This window comes from Giraffa tippelskirchi, chromosome 6 (genome assembly GCF_054371585.1).
Source record: "Giraffa tippelskirchi isolate mGirTip1 chromosome 6, T2T-mGirTip1v1.2.pri, whole genome shotgun sequence".
NCBI classification, from domain to species: Eukaryota; Metazoa; Chordata; class Mammalia; order Artiodactyla; family Giraffidae; genus Giraffa; species Giraffa tippelskirchi.
In genome coordinates, this window is record NC_137280.1 from 146,736,320 (window position 1) to 146,756,032 (window position 19,713).

Consider the following 19,713-nt stretch of genomic DNA (forward strand, 5'->3'; position numbering starts at 1 on the left):
CCAGAACAGTGGTTCAAAATGTAACTGAGCATATTCAATACCCTTTAAATTTTAAAAATAGGATTGCTAGGCTCCACTTGATTTTGTTTCATAGATTGTGCGGTGCTGGCAGGTCTGGGAATCACGGAAATAACAGTTCTTAAAGCTCGGCCAAATTTAAAGCTACTCCACCCACCACTTCCTCAAATGGGACAGAACATATTAATGGAAATAACCTGTTGGTTTTTAACATCTGCGTGTTGTTACCACCAGTGCCTTTTACCGGTCCTTTGAAATAATTAATTGGAAAGCACTGGAGAACTTTACCGAACGGATTCTGTTGTAATCACGCATAACTCAATAAACTATTTCAGAATAGGAATCAATTGCATGGCCTGCGTGCTTTCCAACTGTTGGCTCATGCTTTTCTTTCACAAGAGAAAATTGCAACAAGTCTTCACAGGAAGTTTTTGTGGTTGTATCTATATTTCTTTCTTTTTTTCAAGTTGGTTCTCCTAATGGTTTTGATAATGGACCTTATTTGGCTGGCAATACAACATGAAACTTCTCATTGGGTATTTTCAAGACTGCCACGGGGAATCAGCTGCCAGTTTACTGCAATGTGGAATGCTGCACGAGATTCTGGGATCCGACTCAAAATGCTAATTTCAAAGGTCGAGTGAAGCTGTGGCTCACGTTTTCGCGTGCCTGCACTCTCTGCAGGCAGAACAAAGACCCAGCCCGAGGAGGCAGAGGCTGAGACTCATCCCAAATCTTTTTCCTCAGATAATTTTGGAATCATGCCTGAAATGCCGGAGAACATGGAACAGGTAAGAGTGAGCTATTCAAGAAAAGCAGTCTGGAGTTTTATAGAGTTTCTTTACAAGAATCCCAGTGAACGTCTGGGAACGTAAAAGCCGAAAAGGGTGTGTTTAAAAAAAAAGTGTCATTCATTTCTTTAAGACTTATAACTTTGAGACTTGGAATAATTAAACAGCTTTAATTATTGACCCTGTATGGAGAGCTCAGCTAAGTCTCCATCGATACAAATAACCCCAAAGAGCAGTTTCACTTAAACAGATTAAATGCATTCATGTAGGTGAAGGTTCTATAGAAATAACGATTTTATCTATAGTTGGGTGCTCCATGCTTTCTTTGTCTTGGCAAGAAAGGAACCTGCTAACCTAACTTGTATTTCTAGATTGCTCGTTTTAAATTTATAGACTTAGCCACCACACGAACTTGGATATTGTCTGTATAACAATGGCGTTTTTATTCATGTAGAAACTTCCATTTTTAAAAAGGATGATTAAAACCCATGTATGAAGATGTGCCCCTAGAACCATACCCAAGTTTTATCTGGCAAATATTAAACCAGATCCTCAAATGTAGGCAAGTAAACTCTTTTTGTTTCTCACTCCAGATAAGGCTGCTCTGAGACTCAAAATGCTAATTGCATATGCAAGTCCTTAAATCGTCTTCGAGTAGGACAGAATTTTTTTTTTCTGGAAAAATTAGATTGCATTACCGCTGCAACTAGAAACTTCACAAAAATCACCACTTTTAAAAAACAATCGGAGGATCTTGAATCTGCTCCCCCAACAACCACACCATTTCTTTGTTGTTTGCAAATTATGCATGGTTTCGAGTTGGAACTTTTCTCTCAAGGACTCTAAATGATGCTAAATTGATTAACAGCCTGGAGTAAAACAAAAATAGAGAAGTGTGAAGCCTCAGTCTCTCTAGTTGCAGTTCCAAAGAAACTTTATTCTTACAGCAATAAGGAAATGAGTTCTTGCTGGGGGTTGGGTAGGAAAGAAAGTCACCGGACTCAAACGTGGAAAAAATTTTTTAAAGGTTGCTTAGTGTTGAGCTCTAAGGTTAAACCAAAAAAGGTTTATGAAAATATGTTTTAGAAAGACCCAAGCAGTAATCACGTTTGTGGGCGACTTTTAAGGTTTTGGTATCCTGCATGTCTGGACAAGAACAGTACAGATTTACATTCAAATTTGGCAAAACCTATGCTCGGGTTTTTTGCGAGCAAATTTCACAGGCATCCCGGCTTTTCGGGTTTGAACTGGAAGAGAAATCAGCTGCAGTTGCCTACTAGGGCCTCTTCTGATCTGTCACTTGAAAAAAGCGTAATCCAGGTGGTGGAAGGTTCAGCATGGTTCTCTTCTCCTAGTTCCTTTACTTTTCTTGGTAGTGGAGGTTCGCCTCGCGTAGCTTGACGCTGCAACCTGTAAGGCGGTGCTTCTCAAAGGCTGATCTTGACTCTGGTTAAAGTTCACTAGAATGTAGAGTCCCAGTTATTGTTGTTTAGTCGCAAAGTTGTGTCTGCCTCTGCGACCCCATAGACTGTAGCCCTCCAGGCTCCTACAATAACTTATTCAGCAATTACTGATAACGGTCCGAGAATCCTTGTTTTGAAGGGGCAGCCAAATAATTCGTCCTCCAGCCCTCTACGTGTTTTTATTTTTAACTAGTTAAGAAGAGTTTGATACGTTCGGAATTTCACGCGTACTACTTTGTGGCATGCCAGAAAGACAAATGGGTTCTTTAAGTGTTAATGACGCAGATATCAACACTTTTTATTTTTATTCCCGTCTTTCAATCTCTCAAGAAAAACTCTTAATGCTCTAGAGATACAGACGCGGGAGAGAACCTCTCCCCACTTCACCCCTCCCACTAAGACTTTAAAGCGTTTCATCCCGCTTTATGGGGTTCCCTTGTGGCTCAGTTGGTAAAGAGTCCGCCCACAATGCAGGAGACCCGGGTTCGATTCCTGGGTTGGGAAGATCCCCTGGAGAAGGAAATTGCACCCCACTCCAGTATTCTTGCCTGGAGAATCCCAGGGACTAGAGACTGCCAGGCTCCTCTGTCCACGGAATCACAAGAGTCGGCCACGACTTAGCGACTACACCACCACCACCTCCATCCCGCTTTATGTATCACGTGCCCAGTTGATTCTTAAACACTGCACATAGTCTGGGCGATACAACTCACTCTTTACTTAGTCGAGAAGGAAGAACACAGAAAATATTCTTGACCCCCGCCCCGCCGTGTTCACCTCCCGTCCCCCGCCGGCCCCAAAAGAAAATTCGTATGCCCAGTTTAAGACCAGGGCCTTTGTTTCGTGTGTACCTTTAAGAGTAGGCGCGTGGGCTGGGGGCGTCCCGAGCGCGGCCGCCCCCTTTCAGGGGCGTCGGCGGAACGTGGCCAATCAGGAAGCGCGGTCTTGGCGGCGGAAGTCGGAAGCTGTGAAAGGGGGCTGGTCCGGACCTAGGGTAGGCGGGCCTAGGGGGTTGGAGCCCGCCGCGATCCCGGGCTGAAGGAAGTGGCGGTCGCTGCGGCGGTGGCGGCGACGACAGCGCAAAGACGGCGGGCATGGTGGGCCGGGAGAAAGATCTCTCTATCCACTTTGTTCCCGGGAACTGCCGGTTGGTGGAGGTGAGGGAGTCGGCCCGGGTCTTGCGGGGTGGGGAGACGTCTCGTGGTAACCGAGCGCGCAGAGGGGGAAGAGTCTGGTGGCGGGGGCTCGAGTGGTTTTCCAGACGCATCCTCCCAGAGGCGGAGGCCCTAGGAGAGGAGGGCGGCGCCGCCGAGTTTGTTTATCTCGGTGCACACTCTGCTGTGTTGTTTCTCAGCCCCTGCGACAGGAAATGATAAGGTCGGGTTTCACTTTCGAGCCTTCTCCCGTCTCTCCTCTCAGGAACGAAGGGGGGTTTTCCGAGCTGTTTTGACTTTTTCTAAATTTCGTTTTCATCCTTTGTTCATATCTTTTGATCTTAACTCTTCGTATCTCTGAGGAAAAAGGGGCCAGGTGTCTTTTCAGAAGTAGTAGCAGGATTGGAGATAAGAACTGAACTCTTAGTTTATGCATGGCGCTGTTGTGCACTTTATATGCATTATTTATTTTAGCCCTCATAAGATACTGGTTTTGTTCCATTTTACAGATATTTGAGACTAAGAGAGCAGTCTTTGGTCCAAGTTCATTCAGTAAGATTGCAGCTGGGATTCAAATACAATCTTTTTGACTGTCCCAGGCTTTGAATCACTGCAGAGATTGCATAAACCTCCATAAACCCCAATCTCTATTTCATTCCAGGCCCCTCAGTATTCATCAGTCCATAGGATATATATCTAGCGCTAGGGATAAGAAGAATGTTCATGCCAAGATCAGTGTATCTTAAGGATGTAAGAGAAGGTGTAAGTGATGGCTGTTTTTGAAAATGCAAACTTTTTACACCTTCAAAATATAGCATATTTAGTGTTTTCAAGTCATTTTGGGAGTTGGGGAGTGAAGTTAGGATGGATGGGCTGTTTGATCCTCAGTTTTGCTCCTGTGTACCCCGCACAATGCTGAGTCCCTAAAGTTGCATATTGCTTGTTTATGTATGTGTATATGTGCACTGAGTATGCATGTGTGTATATAAAGTTGAATCAGTTTTAACAGTGAGTTCAGTAGACAAATAAAAATGCATTTTCCTTCATTCAAATTGCACAACCAAAAGCTTGACATGTATTTGTTTCTCTCAGAACCTGTAGAGTTAAAATTCCCTAGTGGGACTGTCTTATAGTTTATGTTAGAGAAATAAACTATGGTGGTTCCTGTTCCTATTACTGGCCGTGGGGTACAATAGGGTGACTGTGGGAGTTAGACCAGTGTCACCTAGGTATCTTAAAAAGTATCTCAAAGTCCAGGAGTGTCTACTCACTACCTCTAGGGGAATGTTATGAGAATCAACAAAATCAATGTGAAACTTTGCCAAATTGAAGAGGTTCTGAAAATAGCAAAGTATAATTATATTTACCACTAAAACTTAAGAAGATCCTACTTTAGATATTTGTGATATTTGATTCTTGACTTTCTCTAAGACATTTTTAGTAGAAGTTAATCCAAGTGTGCTAAAGTAGAAACCACTGTCCCAGAGTACTGTTTTGGACCTTTTTGAAAGAGCCTTTTATTGTCCTGTACCTTAAAATTTGCTATTATTTGATTTGATGGCATAATAAGAGCTATGACTCTTATTTATATGTAGTTACTTTTTCAAACATTTTGTTTTTGTGTGTGTGTATATAAATCTGGTCACCTGGTGTTACTGAATTCTGTAAATCTGAGTTGATAGGAGAAGAGGCAGGTGCAAGTTAAAGTCATGTTTAATATACTTGACTCATAAGAAGAAAAACTGAGAAATAGACTTTTCATGAAGACAGTGTTTTCAGGTTTTGATTATGCTTTAGGTTAACTACACAGCTTTTTGTTCCTCCATTTAGAGTTCCTTGAGGTGTTTGGACATTACTGTGTTTGGGAGAAGTAAAATAATTTATAGAGTAATGAGCTGAAATTATTTTTAGAGGAATATTTCTCTGGTTTTAAAAGAATCAAAACTGTACTTTAAGATGCTTCAGGTGGAGTTCTGTTTATAGAGACTCAAAAATAGAGATATTTTTGTTTGACTTCTATTAGTTTCAGAGTGATGTGTATTTTATTTGCCAACCACCAAAAAACTTGCAATCCGAATGAAAACTTATTGTTTTGGCTTCTATACTGTGACAGAACATGCTGATTGAGTCTTTAAAAAGAACTGTATGAAAAGAAGAAAAGTTACTTTAAACAAAACTTGTTTCAGTTTATTCAGATATCTTCTGTGGGAAGGGTAATGTGGAAAATGTTAGAATTGTAGGATTGTAAAGCTATAAGAGACTTAATCATCTGTCCAAATGCATCCTTTTACCAGTGAGTTACATTAGTAGAGTTGGAGTAACTTCTTAATGCCAGTTTGTGGCAGAGAAGATAAAATTTAGTCATCAAGAAACCAAGTATAAGTTCAAAGGATTGAGACAAAACTCAGCATGCATTTGACTAGATGATAGATGGAAGCAAAAGGACACAAGTTCTATTTCCAACCTTTTTCCTTTTACTGCGGGCAAAACCTGTAACATCTTTAGACTTAAGGTTCCTTGCTTTGGAAAACTCTCACATGAGTTTTCAAGAAGAGGATTGTGCAGAATTGTTTTGTTTCAGAAAATGCTTGCACTTAAGATCTCTGCTCTTTTAACATAGAAAATTCTTGCACATTGACATCTGACCACTAGGTAACATGGACTATTTTCTTCCAGGGAGCTTACAAATTATCCCAGGCTGTACAGAGTTTGTATCTTCTCCACGCAACCACCCATACTTTTTTAAAGTGAAGAATATTATATGCCTTAAAAACCCTCACTGTGTTTGTAACTTAATACTGTATTTCATCAAATCTAAGATGCTCTCAATTATAAGATTATCTGGACTCTTATTTTAAGATGCACTGAAAAGCAAAAAAGACTGGCAAACCATACTCATTTGTAAGATGAATCTTTATTTCCTTCATTTAACAGATGATAAATGAAGGAAAAATGTGCTTCACTCACCAGTGAAGTACACAGAGATCTTATTTTACTGTTTAGTAATTTCGTGGTTACTACAAGCATGATGTTTGGTCTTTGACTTCTTTTTCTAGTTTTCCTTTTTAAGGGGAAAAGGGTAATGAGGTTGTTGCTTCTGGAAGGGTAGATGGCAGTTTTTTTTTATTTGTTTGAGTCAGAGCTATCTTTAGGAAGGTCTTGGATGTTCCTGGAATTCTCAAGTTCAATTTACAAATCACCAGCATCAGCACCACCTGGAAACTTGTTAGAAATGCTGATTATCAGGCCTCATTCCAAATCTGCTGGATCTGAAAGCATTCCAGTTGACTCCTGTCCTAGGCGAATAAAGCCTGTGAACCACTGATCCAAGAACCACTGTCTATTCCTTTCCTTCTCTAGAGTGACGTGAGAAACTCAGAAGAAACCAACTCATAGGTCTTTTATAGTATTTTCCCAGGGATCTTTATGGTATTTGTCCTGTGCAAATTGTTTTCTGATTGTGTCTCTACTAGACCTGGCCTGTTTTAACCTCTTTAATAATTGCAGTCTTTGCAGGACTGTTTTCTTGCCAAAAATACAAAGAAAATATTTTGCTGGCTGAAATCTTTGTTTGCATAGATTGTTTGACTTAGAGCCAAGTTTTGCAAGAGAGAGCCTAGATGAATTTTTCTTCAGCTTCTAAAACATCTTGAAATGGGGTGAACTAAGGAAGAAATACCTTTAAAAACTTACCTTTATTCTGTTTCTGTCTGCCCTTTCATTTCGGGTTTTTCTTGGATAGACATACTTGATTTAGGTGGCCTTTTTTTTTTTTTTTTTTTTTTTAAGTATAGTCTGTTAAATTAGCTGTCTTGAGGGCTAGGGAAAAAAGATCTTTGGTTATTGGGTGTATGTTTAAGATTTTTGACAGCTTAGAATTAGGTGACTAAACCAACATTTCAAATTTAAAAGGCTTAAAGTTGATACACTAATAAAAATTGTTTTTTGTTTTGAATAGTATTTTCTTAATTCAGATGTCTGTGAGGATATTTGGCGTTAACCTGTCTTGGGAAGAAGGGAGTAGAGATAACGAATTGTTTCTTTATTTTTTTTATTTTTTTTAACGAATTGTTTCTTAAATAGTAGTTCCTTTTTAATTTCAGTGTGTGAGGAATTTTTCCTTTTTCACGATAGCGACACAAGTCAGTTTAAAATATTTAATATATTTTTTCTTATTCTCTACTTACGTTTTATTAGTTTTAACTTGTCTAAATAGGTAAGTTTAGAGTCAATGCAGGAATATTTACCAGTTTAGTTAAACTTGGAATGTTAGTTCTATAAGGACCAAATCTATTTTTCTTCCACATAAATTTCTATGAAATATGAAATTCTCTAATTTGGACATATCACAGTATGATAAAGTCAATGAGGTTTAAAAGAAAACTTGAGATTAAAAATTGAAGAGCAAAACTGTAGGTTTGGAAACACATTGGCAGAATATAACCCTAATATTTAATCAGGGCAGAAATAAGTAAGCTTTAAACTTCATTTTCATAAATGGCAGAACATAAATAAAGTTGATGTTTATTACTACTTTGGACATCAATGATCCTAAAAATAGGTTTTTCCATTGTTACTCTTAGGAAGTCTAAATCTATCTGACTAGGTGATTCCTTGTAGTATCATGTTAGGTTCTTTTTCTTGGAAAGGATTTTTAAAACTTTCTCTTAAGTGACATACTTACTGATGCAGTTTGCTTGATCTTTGTTCTAATTTAAGACTTACAGATATGGGCCATGAAGCAGACAACTCAGACTTGAGATGTTTAGTGAATGGAGATGGTGGCTGATTTTGTTGAAAGGCTGTTTTCAAATTAATTAATTCTTTTCTCCTTTTTCACATTTTAGGAGGAAGTTAACATCCCCAACAGGCGGGTTCTCATTACTGGTGCCACTGGGCTTCTTGGCAGAGCTGTGTACAAAGAATTTCAGCAGAATAATTGGCATGCCGTTGGCTGTGGTTTTAGAAGAGCAAGACCAAAATTTGAGCAGGTCAATCTCTTGGATTCTAATGCAGTTCATCACATCATTTATGATTTTCAGGTATGGTTTATTTTAACACATAAGTAAACTATTAAGGGGCTTCCCTGGTAGCTCATCTGGTAAAGAAGAAACTATTAAGAACTGTCACTCAGTCATGTCCGACTCTTTGCAACCCCATGGACTGCAGCATGCCAGGCTTCCCTGTCAATCACCAACTCCCAGAGCCTGCTCAAACTCATGTCCATTGAGTCAGTGATGCCATCCAAACATCTCATCCTCTGTCATCTCTTCCTCCTCCTGCCGTTAATCTTTCCCAGAATCAGGGTCTTTTCCAACGAGTTGGTTCTTTGCATCAGGTGGCCAAAGTATTGGAGTTTCAGCTTCAGCATCAGTCCAGTTCAGGACTGATTTTCTTTAGGATTGACTGGTTTAATCTTGCAGTCCAAGGGACTCTCAAGTGTCTTCTCCAAAACCACAGTTCAAAAGCATCAATTCTTCGGTGCTGCTCAGCTTTCTTTATAGTCCATTTCTCACTTCCATACATGACTACTGGAAAAACCATAGCTTTGACTAGACGGACCTTCGTTGGTAAAGCAATGTCTATGCTTTTCAGTGTACTGTCTATAGGTTGTTCGTAGCGTTTCTTCCAAGGAGCAAGCATCTTTTAATTTCATGGCTGCAGTCGCCATCTGCAGTGATTCTGTCTGGGTGATATAAAAACTGTTGCTCTCAAGGAAGTTATAGTACTTAAGCTCTAACCTATTAAGCAACAATAGTATACAGTGCACATTGTTTTGCTTTTTTTTGAGGGGGTGGACAAGTATGTCATCCTTAAAAAATTAGGTTGAGATATAGGTTAACAAAAGGCAGAAAATGAAGCATTTTGTAAAAAGCTTCTGTGAATTACTCTTCTAAGTACCACTTTCTATGCAAATCCTTTTCTTGTTTTGAGGGTAAAAATATTTGCTTCTTTATTTTTTATTTTTAACTGGAGGAAGCAAAATGACTGTCTGAGGAGGCCTTATAAATAGCTGTGAAAAGAAGGGAAGTGAAAAGCAAAAGAGAAAAGAAAAGATATACCCATTTGAATGCAGAATTCCAAAGAATAGCAGGAGAGATAAGAAAGCCTTTCTCAGCCATCACTGCAAAGAAATAGAGGAAAACAATAGAATGGGAAAGACTAGAGGTCTCTTCAAGAAAATTAGAGATACCAAGGGAACATTTCGTGCAAAGATGGGCTCAATAAAGGACAGAAATGGTAGGGACCTAACAGAAGCAGAAGATATTAAGAAGAGGTGGCAAGAATACACAGAAGAACTGTACAAAAAAGATCTTCACAACCCAGATAATCATGATGGTGTGATCACTCACCTAGAGCCAGACATCCTGGAATGGGAAGTCAAATGGGCCTTAGGAAGCATCACTAGGAACAAAGCTAGTGGAGGTGATGGAATTCCAGTTGAGCTGTTTCAAATCCTGCAAGATGATGCTGTGAAAGTGCTGCACTCAATATGCCAGCAAATTTGGAAAACTCAGTAGTGGCCACAGGACTGGAAAAGGTCAGTTTTCATTCCAATCCCAAAGAAAGGCAATGCCAAAGAATGCTCAAACTACCACACAATTGCACTCATCTCACATGCTAGTAAAGTAATGCTTAAATTCTCCAAGCCAGGCTTCAGCAATATGTGAACTGTGAACTTCCAGATGTTCAAGCTGGTTTTAGAAAAGACAGAGGAACCAGAGATCAAATTACCAACACCGCTGGATCGTTGAAAAAGCAAGAGAGTTCCAGAAAAACATCTATTTCTGCTTTATTGACTATGCCAAAGCCTTTGACTGTGTGGATCACAGTAAACTGTGGAAAATTCTTCAAGTGATGGGAGTACCAGGCCACCTGACCTGCCTCTTGAGAAACCTGTATGCAGGTCAGGAAGCAACAGTTAGAACTGGACATGGAACAACAGACTGGTTCCAAATAGGAAAAGGAGTATGTCAAGGCTATATATTGTCACCCTGCTTATTTAACTTATATGCATAGTACATCATGAGAAACGCTGGGCTGGAAGAAGCACAAGCTGGAATCAAGATTGCCAGGAGAAATATCAGTAACCTCAGATATGCAGATGACACCGCGTTTATGGCAGAAAATGAAGAAGAACTAAAGAGCCTCTTGATGAAAGTGCAAGAGGAGAGTGAAAAAGTTGGCTTAAAGCTCAGCATTCAGAAAACTAAGATCATGGCATCTGGTCCCATCACTTCATGGCAAATAGATAGGGAAACAGTACACACAGTGGCTGACTTAATTTTTCTAGGCTCCAAAATCACTGCAGATAGTGACTGCAGCCATGAAATTAAAAGATGCTTACTCCCTGGAAGGAAAGTTATGACCAACCTAGACAGCATATTAAAAAGCAGAGACATTACTTTGTTCACAAAGGTCCGTCTAGTCAAGGCTATGGTTTTTCCAGTGGTCATGTATGATTGTGAGAGTTGGACTATAAAGAAAGCTGAATAGAGAAGAATTGATACTTTTGAACTGTGGTGTGGGAGGAGACTCTTGAGAATCCCTTGGACTGCAAGGAGATCCAGCCAGTCCATCCTAAAGGAAATCAGTCCTGAATATTCATTGGAAGTACTGATGCTGAAGCTGAAACTCCAATACTTTGGCCACCTGATGTGAAGAACTGACTCATTGGAAAAGACCCTGATGCTGGGAAAGATTGAGGGCAAGAGGAAAAGGGGGTGACAGGATGAGATGGTTAGATGGCATCACCAACTCAATGGATATGGGTTTGGGTGGACTCTGGGAGCTGGTGATGGACAGGGAGGCCTGGCGTGCTGCGGTTCATGGGGTTGCAAAGGGTCGGACACGACTGAGCGACTGAACTGAACTGAATTGCTTTACAATGTTGTGTTGGTTTCTGCGGTGAAACTACACAAATCAGCTGTGTGTGTGTGTGTTTGTGTTTATCCCCTCCCTCTTGAGCCACCCACCCCGTTTCTACTCCTTTAGGTTGTCAGAGAGCAGTGCTCCCTATGTTACATAGCAGCTTCTCATTAGCTAGCTATTTTACACATGGTGGTGTATCTGTCATTGCTACTCTGTTGCTTTTGTCCCACCCTCTCCTTCCGCTGCAAATGCTTTTAAAATCGTGTCTGTTAACCTTACAACACTGCAAAATAGATGTTCTCATATCTGTTTTTGTTGTTTAGTTGCCGACTTATTGACCCCCATTGCCTGCAGCACATCTGAAGGACAGGATTCCCTGTCCTTCACTATCTCCAGAATTGGCTCAAACTCATGTCCATTGTGGAGAAGGAAATGGCAGCCCACTCTAGTGTTCTTGCCTGGAGAATCCCAGGGACGATGGAGCCTAGTAGGCTGCCGTCTATGGGGTCGCACAGAGTCGGACACGACTGACGCGACTTAGCAGCAGCAGCAGCATGTGCATTGAGTCGGTGATGATATCCAACCATCTCATTCTCGGTTGCCCTCTTCCCCCCCTGCCCTCAATCTTTCCCAAGATTGGGGTCTTTTCAGTGAGTCAGCTGTTTGCTTTAGGTGCCCAGAACGTTGGAGCTTCAGCTTCAGCATCAGTCCTACTGTATATTCAAGGTTGATTTCCTTTAGGATTAACTGGTTTGATCTCCTTGCAGTCCAAGGGACTCATTTCCATTTTAGAGATCACATAGGCTCAGAGAGGTTAAAGAACTCGTTGGCCATGGTCACAGAAAAGTTATAGAAGGAATTAGGTTCTGTTATAACTCTTGAGTAAGAGGTAAAATTAGGAATTCAAGTTCTTTCTAACAATATGACCCAAAGAACATTGCATCAGAATCACTTGGAAAACTTGTTCTTATGTCTCACTCCCAGAGATTTTCATTCAGTAAGCCTATGGTAGAGCCTAGGACTGCACATTTTAAGAATCATCCCAGCTTATGCACATGTGTTTGAAAGCAACTTTCAGATCATGCTTCTTCAAGCAGTTTCTGAGAAGGAGGAAGTTTCACGTGTGGGTACACAAGCCCTTCCAGTCACTGGTCTTCTCAAATCTTAACTCGGAGTCGGCTCCTCTGGGAAGTAGATGCCCGGTCTCTATCAAGGACCTTCACATCATATAGTATTGAAACGGTCTCTTTACATACCTGTTTTTTCCATTAGATTGTGAAATCCTTGATCCTCACACACTGCTTAGCATGTAGGTGGCATGCTTAAATACTTAACTGGCAATATAGTTTTTATGGATGCTTAATTTTCTTTAAATGATGGATTTAAGAGATTAGAATTTATGAATTTAATTTGCAATTGCTATTCCTCTCCTTTTCCCACAGACTTGACTAAGTATTTAGGTCATATTAATGACAAATGATTACCCTTTTCTCCCACTCAGATAAGGAGATGAAGCTTATTTTGATGAGAAGCCTGGTTGTTGCCCCAGAGTTTTGTCTGATTTTGCCTAGGGATTGCTTGATTGCTCTTTCCTTTTCAGGGCCTATATATATTTTTAAGGAAGTTTGAACGTTGGAAAAGGGAAGTATGACAAAACCACATTAAAAACTAGAATGATTGTTTAGTTGAAGGAATGTTGTTTTAATAAACATTTTTCTGTGAATTAATTTACTGTTGGAAGGCTATAGTTCTTTGGTTTTTATTCCTTTTTGGGCTAAAAACACATCAATGGTTAACTTCTAGCCCCATGTCATCGTACATTGTGCAGCAGAGAGAAGGCCAGATGTTGTAGAAAATCACCCAGATGCTGCTTCTCAACTTAACGTGGATGCTTCTGGGAATTTAGCAAAGGAAGCAGGTAATGACGACTTTATAAAATCTTCATAAAAGTTAAGTGATTGCTGAGTGTGCAAATATTAAAGTTTTGTAGATGGCTTATAAGAAATTTGTTATACTTTTGATGAATAAGCTGTTAAAAATTCCAGTCAAGAGTCAGGTTGTGAAGTAATTTAATAGATTGTTTACTCTCTTTTTTTTTTTTTGTAGCTGCAATTGGAGCATTTCTAATCTACATTAGCTCTGATTATGTTTTTGATGGAACAAACCCACCTTATAGAGAAGAAGACATACCAAATCCCCTAAACCTATATGGCAAAACAAAATTAGACGGAGAAAAGGCCGTCCTGGCAAACAATTTAGGTAAGACTCATCTCTTTAGTTAGCTCCCTGACTCTTTTTGAGGATTCCTTTTTGTTTTAAGATTTGTGTGTATGTGTGTCTGTATCTTAATTTTTTAAATATTTATTTAGTTATTTTTTTTTATTTGGCTGTGCTGGGTCTTAGTTGTGATGTATGGACTTAGTTGCTCCGTGGCATGTGGGCTCTTAGTTCCTGGACCTGGGATTGAACCCTCATCTCCTGCATTGGAAGGAGGATTCTTAGCCACTGGACCACCAGGGAAGTTCCTGTTGTCTTTCTTTCTTTATTTTTTTTTTAGTTAGTCAAGGAGCATAAATCCATTGGAGAAAAACTAGGGAATGTAGTTAACAAGAAAAAAAAGATTTTTTTGAAATGCTGAAGAATTTATGAATCCTTTCAGACCATTTCCAGTATTAGTGTGTACATGAATAGCATTATAGATAGAAAATAAATCAGATTTTTGTAATCTTTCCAAAAAAAGTATCATTTTTCTTAGATTTCAGTATTCTGTCATTTTTATGGTTTTTCTTTTTTCCTGTGTGTTTGTATATCCACAGTCATTTGTATGGTTTTTCTTTTTTCCTATGTGTTTGTATATATACACACACATTAATGTGTTAATTATAAAAAAAAAAAAACCTCCTTAAAAATGTTTTAAAAAAATCTAAAACTGTAGAGTTCTCTTACAGTGCTTCCTCAGAGAAGCACTAAGTGTGGTTATGAAAGTATTTTTTGTGGATTTCTAAACATGTGTGCATATTGTTTTATAACCTGATTTTTCTCCCCCCACATACACATTTCATTTCTTATGGAGCCATCTCTAGAATATCTTTTTCATATCAATGGCTGCATAATATCTGATTTAATGATCTTTTGCATTAAAACTACTGCCTTAGACTGTACTACATCCTTGAGAAACATCCCCTATTATACATACCATATTAGCACCTAGGGTTTTTTATTATTACTATTATAAATTATCCTTTGGAAATCATCTTTGAATATTTGTTAGTATACAGCTGACCCTTGTACAGCTCGGGGATTAGTGTTGCCAACCCCTGTGTAAGTTGGAAATCCATGTGTAACTTTAGATTCTCCAGAAACATTTCACAGCCTACCCTTGACAGAGGGGCTTCTCTGGTGGCTCAGTGGTGAAGAACCCTCCTGCCAAAACTGGAGATGCAGGTTCAATTCCTGGGTAAGGAAGATCCTAGGAGTAGGAACTGTCAATCCATTCCAGTATTCTTGTCTGGGAAATCCCGTGGACGGAGGAACCTGGTGGGCTACAGTCCATGGGGTCACAAAAAAGTCAGACTCAACTTAGCAACTAAACAGCATCTCTTTTCCCAAGCCTTACTAAAACAGAGAGTCAATTTACACATATTTTGTGTGTTATATGTATTACCTACTATTCCTAAAATAATCTTGAGAGAAGAAAGCATTAAGAAAATCGTAAGAGAAAGTACATAAAGTATTGTATCAACACTGCAAGTTCACCTCATTTGTTTACAAGATGAATTGTTTGTCAGTAACTACATTAGTGTTGTTTTATATGGTGCAAAACACTATACGTGTCATGTATTACTAAGACTACACATCAAAAATGAAGGTAGTTGGAGAAGAAATTTATATTTATTTACAGGTATGACTCAGAAATCAGTAAGGAAGAAACAGTAAATGGTAGCCTAGTGTAATCAGTAATGATTGCTCCATGGTAGCCTCGCCTATACACTAGTGAATGAATCATTATAAAACTATTGGCATAGGTATTGCAGTCATTCATAATACAGCTAAATACTGTTAATTTTTTTTTAAAAAACCACTTACCTGTGATGATAGACTGTTACAGAGTTTTTCTAGTTACAAAAGAGAAGAGGCATGCTGTATGGTAATGTAACTCTTTGAAAATGAAGTTATGAAACATTTAGAAAACACATTAACCTTATATTAAATATCAGTCACCTTATGCCTGTGTAAGGATAGGCTATCCACTTCAGTACGTCTTATACATTCTGCATGAAAAAGTTGCATATAAATGGAACCACATGGTTCAAACCTGTGTTAGTCATCAGTCATCTGCCCAGCTCTTCAGGAAGTTAATTTAAAATAGTTTTCATTGAATTCAATTAGTGTAAATTATCTAGTCTGTTACAACTCCTCAGTATTGACCACGTAAAGTTAAAATACCCCATAATTCCTTAGTCAGTGATTTCAAGGACAATGTGGTGAACACTCATACACCCTTTATACAGATTTCATCAATTGTTAATGTTTTGCCACATGTTTTACATGTATGCTATTTTTTTCTTGAACTCATAGAGAATTAATTGAAATTCACCTCAAAATACTTCACCATGTATCTTCAACAAGGATGTTCTTCACATAATTACAATGCAGTTATTACACTTAGGAAATTTAGCATTAATGCAATACACAATCTCGGCAGGAATTTTGTCCCCAAAATGTCCTTTATTGCGTTTATTTTTTAAATCTAGGAATAATCAGGGATCACTTGTTGAAATTGTCATGATCAGTTTTATTTTTAATGGCCATAATAATAAAGAAATTATATAATTATAAAAATACCCCACATGACAGAGACATTTAAAAATATTCCAGATCACATTTGGTTAAATAGGTGAGCCGTATCATTCTGGGATATTGCACGTTTCCGTGATAATGTATTTTAAATCCACACACTCTGATCTTACAGCAAGACTTAAGAACAAGTGAGCTTTGAGATATTACCTGCTTTTATTGCTCTCTAGGAGCTGCTGTTTTGAGAGTTCCTGTTCTGTATGGAGAAGTTGAAAGGCTTGAGGAAAGTGCTGTGACGGTTATGTTTGATAAAGTGCAGTTCAGCAACAAGTCCGCAAACATGGACCACTGGCAGCAGCGGTTCCCCACTCACGTCAGAGATGTGGCCACTGTGTGTCGTCAGTTAGCTGAGAAGAGGATGCTGGTGAGCATCACAGTGCTTTTTCTAAAATTTACAAGGACGCCAAGCAAAAGTAGTTGGATAGTAGCTGTATTTATGAATAATAAAAACTTTATGCTGTTACATTTGATTTGATGTCTCAAATACTGTAGACTCCATTTGTCATTCAAGGTAACTGAAAACTTGTATTTTTCTTGGCCTGATGTCTTGTAAGAAGCCTGTCCTAAGTAGTGTTTCTTTAAGATCTAGGTAGTGGCACCGAAGAACCTTAATCATTTCAGCCACTGTAAGAATAACTTATAATTACTCTTTTAGATATATGAACAATAGTTCATTTTAAGTATTTGAAAAATTTAGAGCTAAATAGAATATCTATAGAAAGAAAAGTTAGACTGAGTTATTTTAGAGTATTCATAGTAGCATGACTGGTTTTTTAATGCATCAAAATTTATGTATTTTTAAAAAATACGTACCATGACAGTATTTAAGGATGTTATGACTAATTAACTCATCTTGAAAAATGGTTCTGTTAAGTTTTGGTGTTAGCTTCTTAGGATAATTGAAAATACTAGTTGAATTGGTCTGTGTTTCATAAAAATCTGTAATTGTTTTAGGATTTCCACTAAATAAAATCAGAGCCAACAACAATTTATTTTAAAAAAATTCTTAAGGCTAGATTCTAGAAATTGATTTCCATTTTTAACTGGGGAGATTTATAGGAATTTAATTTTAGATATCTTGTGTAGAGCATTCCAGAAAGGCACGATGCATCATATTTCCTGGACCTGTTTAAGTTAGTTGTTTTGTCACAGTTGCTGTTCTATTCAACTCAGAAAGTTTGAAACCAGTTTGAACTATTTGTGTCCTTGTCAGGATCCATCAATTAAGGGAACCTTTCACTGGTCTGGCAACGAACAGATGACTAAGTATGAAATGGCATGTGCAATTGCAGACGCCTTCAACCTCCCAAGCAGCCACTTAAGACCGGTAAGTATGTGGCATTTAGAACCTTACTTGGCAATTCCCTGGCAGTCCAGTGAGAACTCGGCACTTTCACCGCTGAGGCCCAAATTCAATCCTCGGTCAGGTAACAGATCCCTCAAGCTGTACTCAGCCAAAACAAATAGACAAACAAACAAGTAACCTTCTTACTTCTTGGAAGTCCAGGTCCATCACTATTGTGTTCTATGGATAACATTTTTCATGTTTAAAAGTATTGGATAACTTTATTTTTCGGCACTAATCAAAGTGGACTTTGCTTGTATGTTGGCAGTTTCTATGGTTAATTTTCTCTAAATTGCCATGTATAAAGGAGCCCATGTGTATTGGTGAAGTTTATAGAAAAAGTGTTTTCTTGATTGCGGCAGATGTTTTATTTATTTTTCCAGGAATCAAATCATATTTCTTGCACTGAGGGCAAAGGGAAACAGAATGTAAAACCTCATCATGGGGCTTCTCATTTATTTTTGATTTTGTGTGTTTGTTTTAAAGATAACTGACAGTCCTGTCGTAGGAGCACAACGTCCAAGAAATGCTCAGCTTGATTGCTCCAAATTGGAGACCTTGGGCATTGGCCAGCGAACACCATTTCGAATTGGAATCAAAGAGTCACTCTGGCCTTTCCTCATTGACAAGAGATGGAGACAGACAGTCTTTCATTAGTGTATGTGTGGTGGTGGGGGTGGTGATGGTGTTTTTTAAAACGGGAAGTCAAGAAGTCATGGCACTTTTTAAAGAAAAAAGGAAATAGTTTTGTATGAGTGCTCTTCAGTTGTGACTCATGATCTTTCAGGTAAATGATGCTCTTGCACTAGTGAAATTGTCTAGGGAAGCGTAAGGGCAGTAATGCCTTGTTTGAAGTAATGATTTTCTCATTTTGTTCTGCCTCAATTTGCTGTGTGAATATAGTAAATTATGATTTTCAAGTATTTGAGAGCCAGGATGAAACACATCTGCTGTAGACTTTTTTTGTTGGGGGGGTGGGGAGAAATGCATTGTTCTTTCCTATAAATAACTTCTACATTTTCAGGACTTTTACAGCTGTTGATCCTTTTATGTTTTAAATTGTGTTAAATAGCATACAAATCATTGGTGTTCATTGTTTGCTTTGCTTGAGCTCAGATCAAAATGTTTGAAGAAAGAAACTTTATTTTTGCAACCTAAGTGCAGTTTTTATGCTTGGGATATTTCAACATGTTATGTATATTGGAACACCTGCAGCTTGATACCTCCTGCTTTTGTAGCAGTGAATGGTGAATGTTTGAGAGAGAGGGAATGTGTGTATGTGTATGTATTTTTTAAATATATATGAAACTGTCCTTTTCACTCCATGTCACTAAGTGATATTTCGTATGTGTGGTTATGCTAATAGTAATGGGCCTTGTAAGTCTTTTGACCATTCATGAATAATAATAAATACGTACTGCTGGCATGGTAATGCTTAGTTTCCTTGTATTTACTTCTCTTTTTTGAAATGTAAGGACCAGATATCTAAACTGTTTTGTTGCTATAATTTTTAAAATTTCCTTCTTATCATGTAAAATTACCTTCTTATCTGATGCAGAATATAGTTAATGTACATTAAAATACAAAGCACAGTAATAAAATGAGCCCTGGTGAATCTACCACTTGAAATCTAGAATGTTACAGACACTGTATTTACTTGTACCCACTGATTTTTCTTAATGAAAAGTAAATAACTATACTCTTGTAATATACTTACAAAGAATGTTCCTTTTGAAGAATGCAGAATAATTGAATGTGTTTTCTGTACCAAGTGATTGTCAAGTTACTTTGACCTCAACAGTATTTTTGGTCCTTAATAAGGAAGCAGAAAGAAAGAATAACAAGTGAGCCTTGGCTTCTATTCAGAGTTCAGTACAAATCTGGTTTTCAGATTTTCTGATTTCACTTGTGAAGTGTTCTTTCCCTAGATTATAATCTTATTTCATGGGACGAAAACTATTTGTTTCTAATTTACTTAGAATTTGGGGTTTAGAGGGGATCAGGTCTGGGTGATTTGGTTAAAGCCTCAGTTCCCAAACCATATTATGTTTTATTAGGAACTAGAGAAATTTTACTGCTACCTGAGTGCTATGCTGGACCCACTGAAATAGAGTTTCTGAAACTGATGACCTGCTAATGTAGTTTTAAATGTTCTTCAGGTCCTTCTGAGGTAACCAGCCTGAGACTTATATTTGGCAACCACTGAAGCATTC

At 38.4% G+C, this 19,713-nt stretch overlaps 1 protein-coding gene across 2 annotated transcripts; it reads left to right on the forward strand.

Annotated features, from left to right (window-relative positions):
• Positions 1 to 689: 689 nt before the first annotated feature.
• Positions 690 to 18,932, forward strand: MAT2B (methionine adenosyltransferase 2 non-catalytic beta subunit). 2 transcript variants are annotated; one of them, XM_081504630.1, is made up of 7 exons: positions 690 to 809; positions 8,274 to 8,468; positions 13,102 to 13,216; positions 13,405 to 13,557; positions 16,326 to 16,519; positions 17,369 to 17,482; positions 17,987 to 18,932. In XM_081504630.1, exons 1-7 carry the CDS (start codon positions 780 to 782, stop codon positions 18,155 to 18,157), a joined length of 972 nt encoding a protein of 323 aa, XP_081360756.1. In that variant the 5' UTR covers positions 690 to 779; the 3' UTR covers positions 18,158 to 18,932. The 2 variants fall into 2 exon arrangements, with proteins under 2 accessions (XP_081360756.1, XP_081360755.1); XM_081504629.1 differs by lacking the exon at positions 690 to 809 and adding an exon at positions 3,294 to 3,429.
• The last annotated feature ends 781 nt before the right edge of the window (positions 18,933 to 19,713 follow it).

Excerpts from the sequence above, each read along its gene's own strand:
- MAT2B (XM_081504629.1), top strand. The coding sequence starts at position 3,367 with ATGGTGGGCCGGGAGAAAGATCTCTCTATCCACTTTGTTCCCGGGAAC. Across the intron at positions 13,558-16,325 it reads CGTCCTGGCAAACAATTTAG|GAGCTGCTGTTTTGAGAGTT; the intron begins GTAAGACTCATC and ends ATTGCTCTCTAG. Across the intron at positions 17,483-17,986 it reads CAAGCAGCCACTTAAGACCG|ATAACTGACAGTCCTGTCGT; the intron begins GTAAGTATGTGG and ends TTTGTTTTAAAG.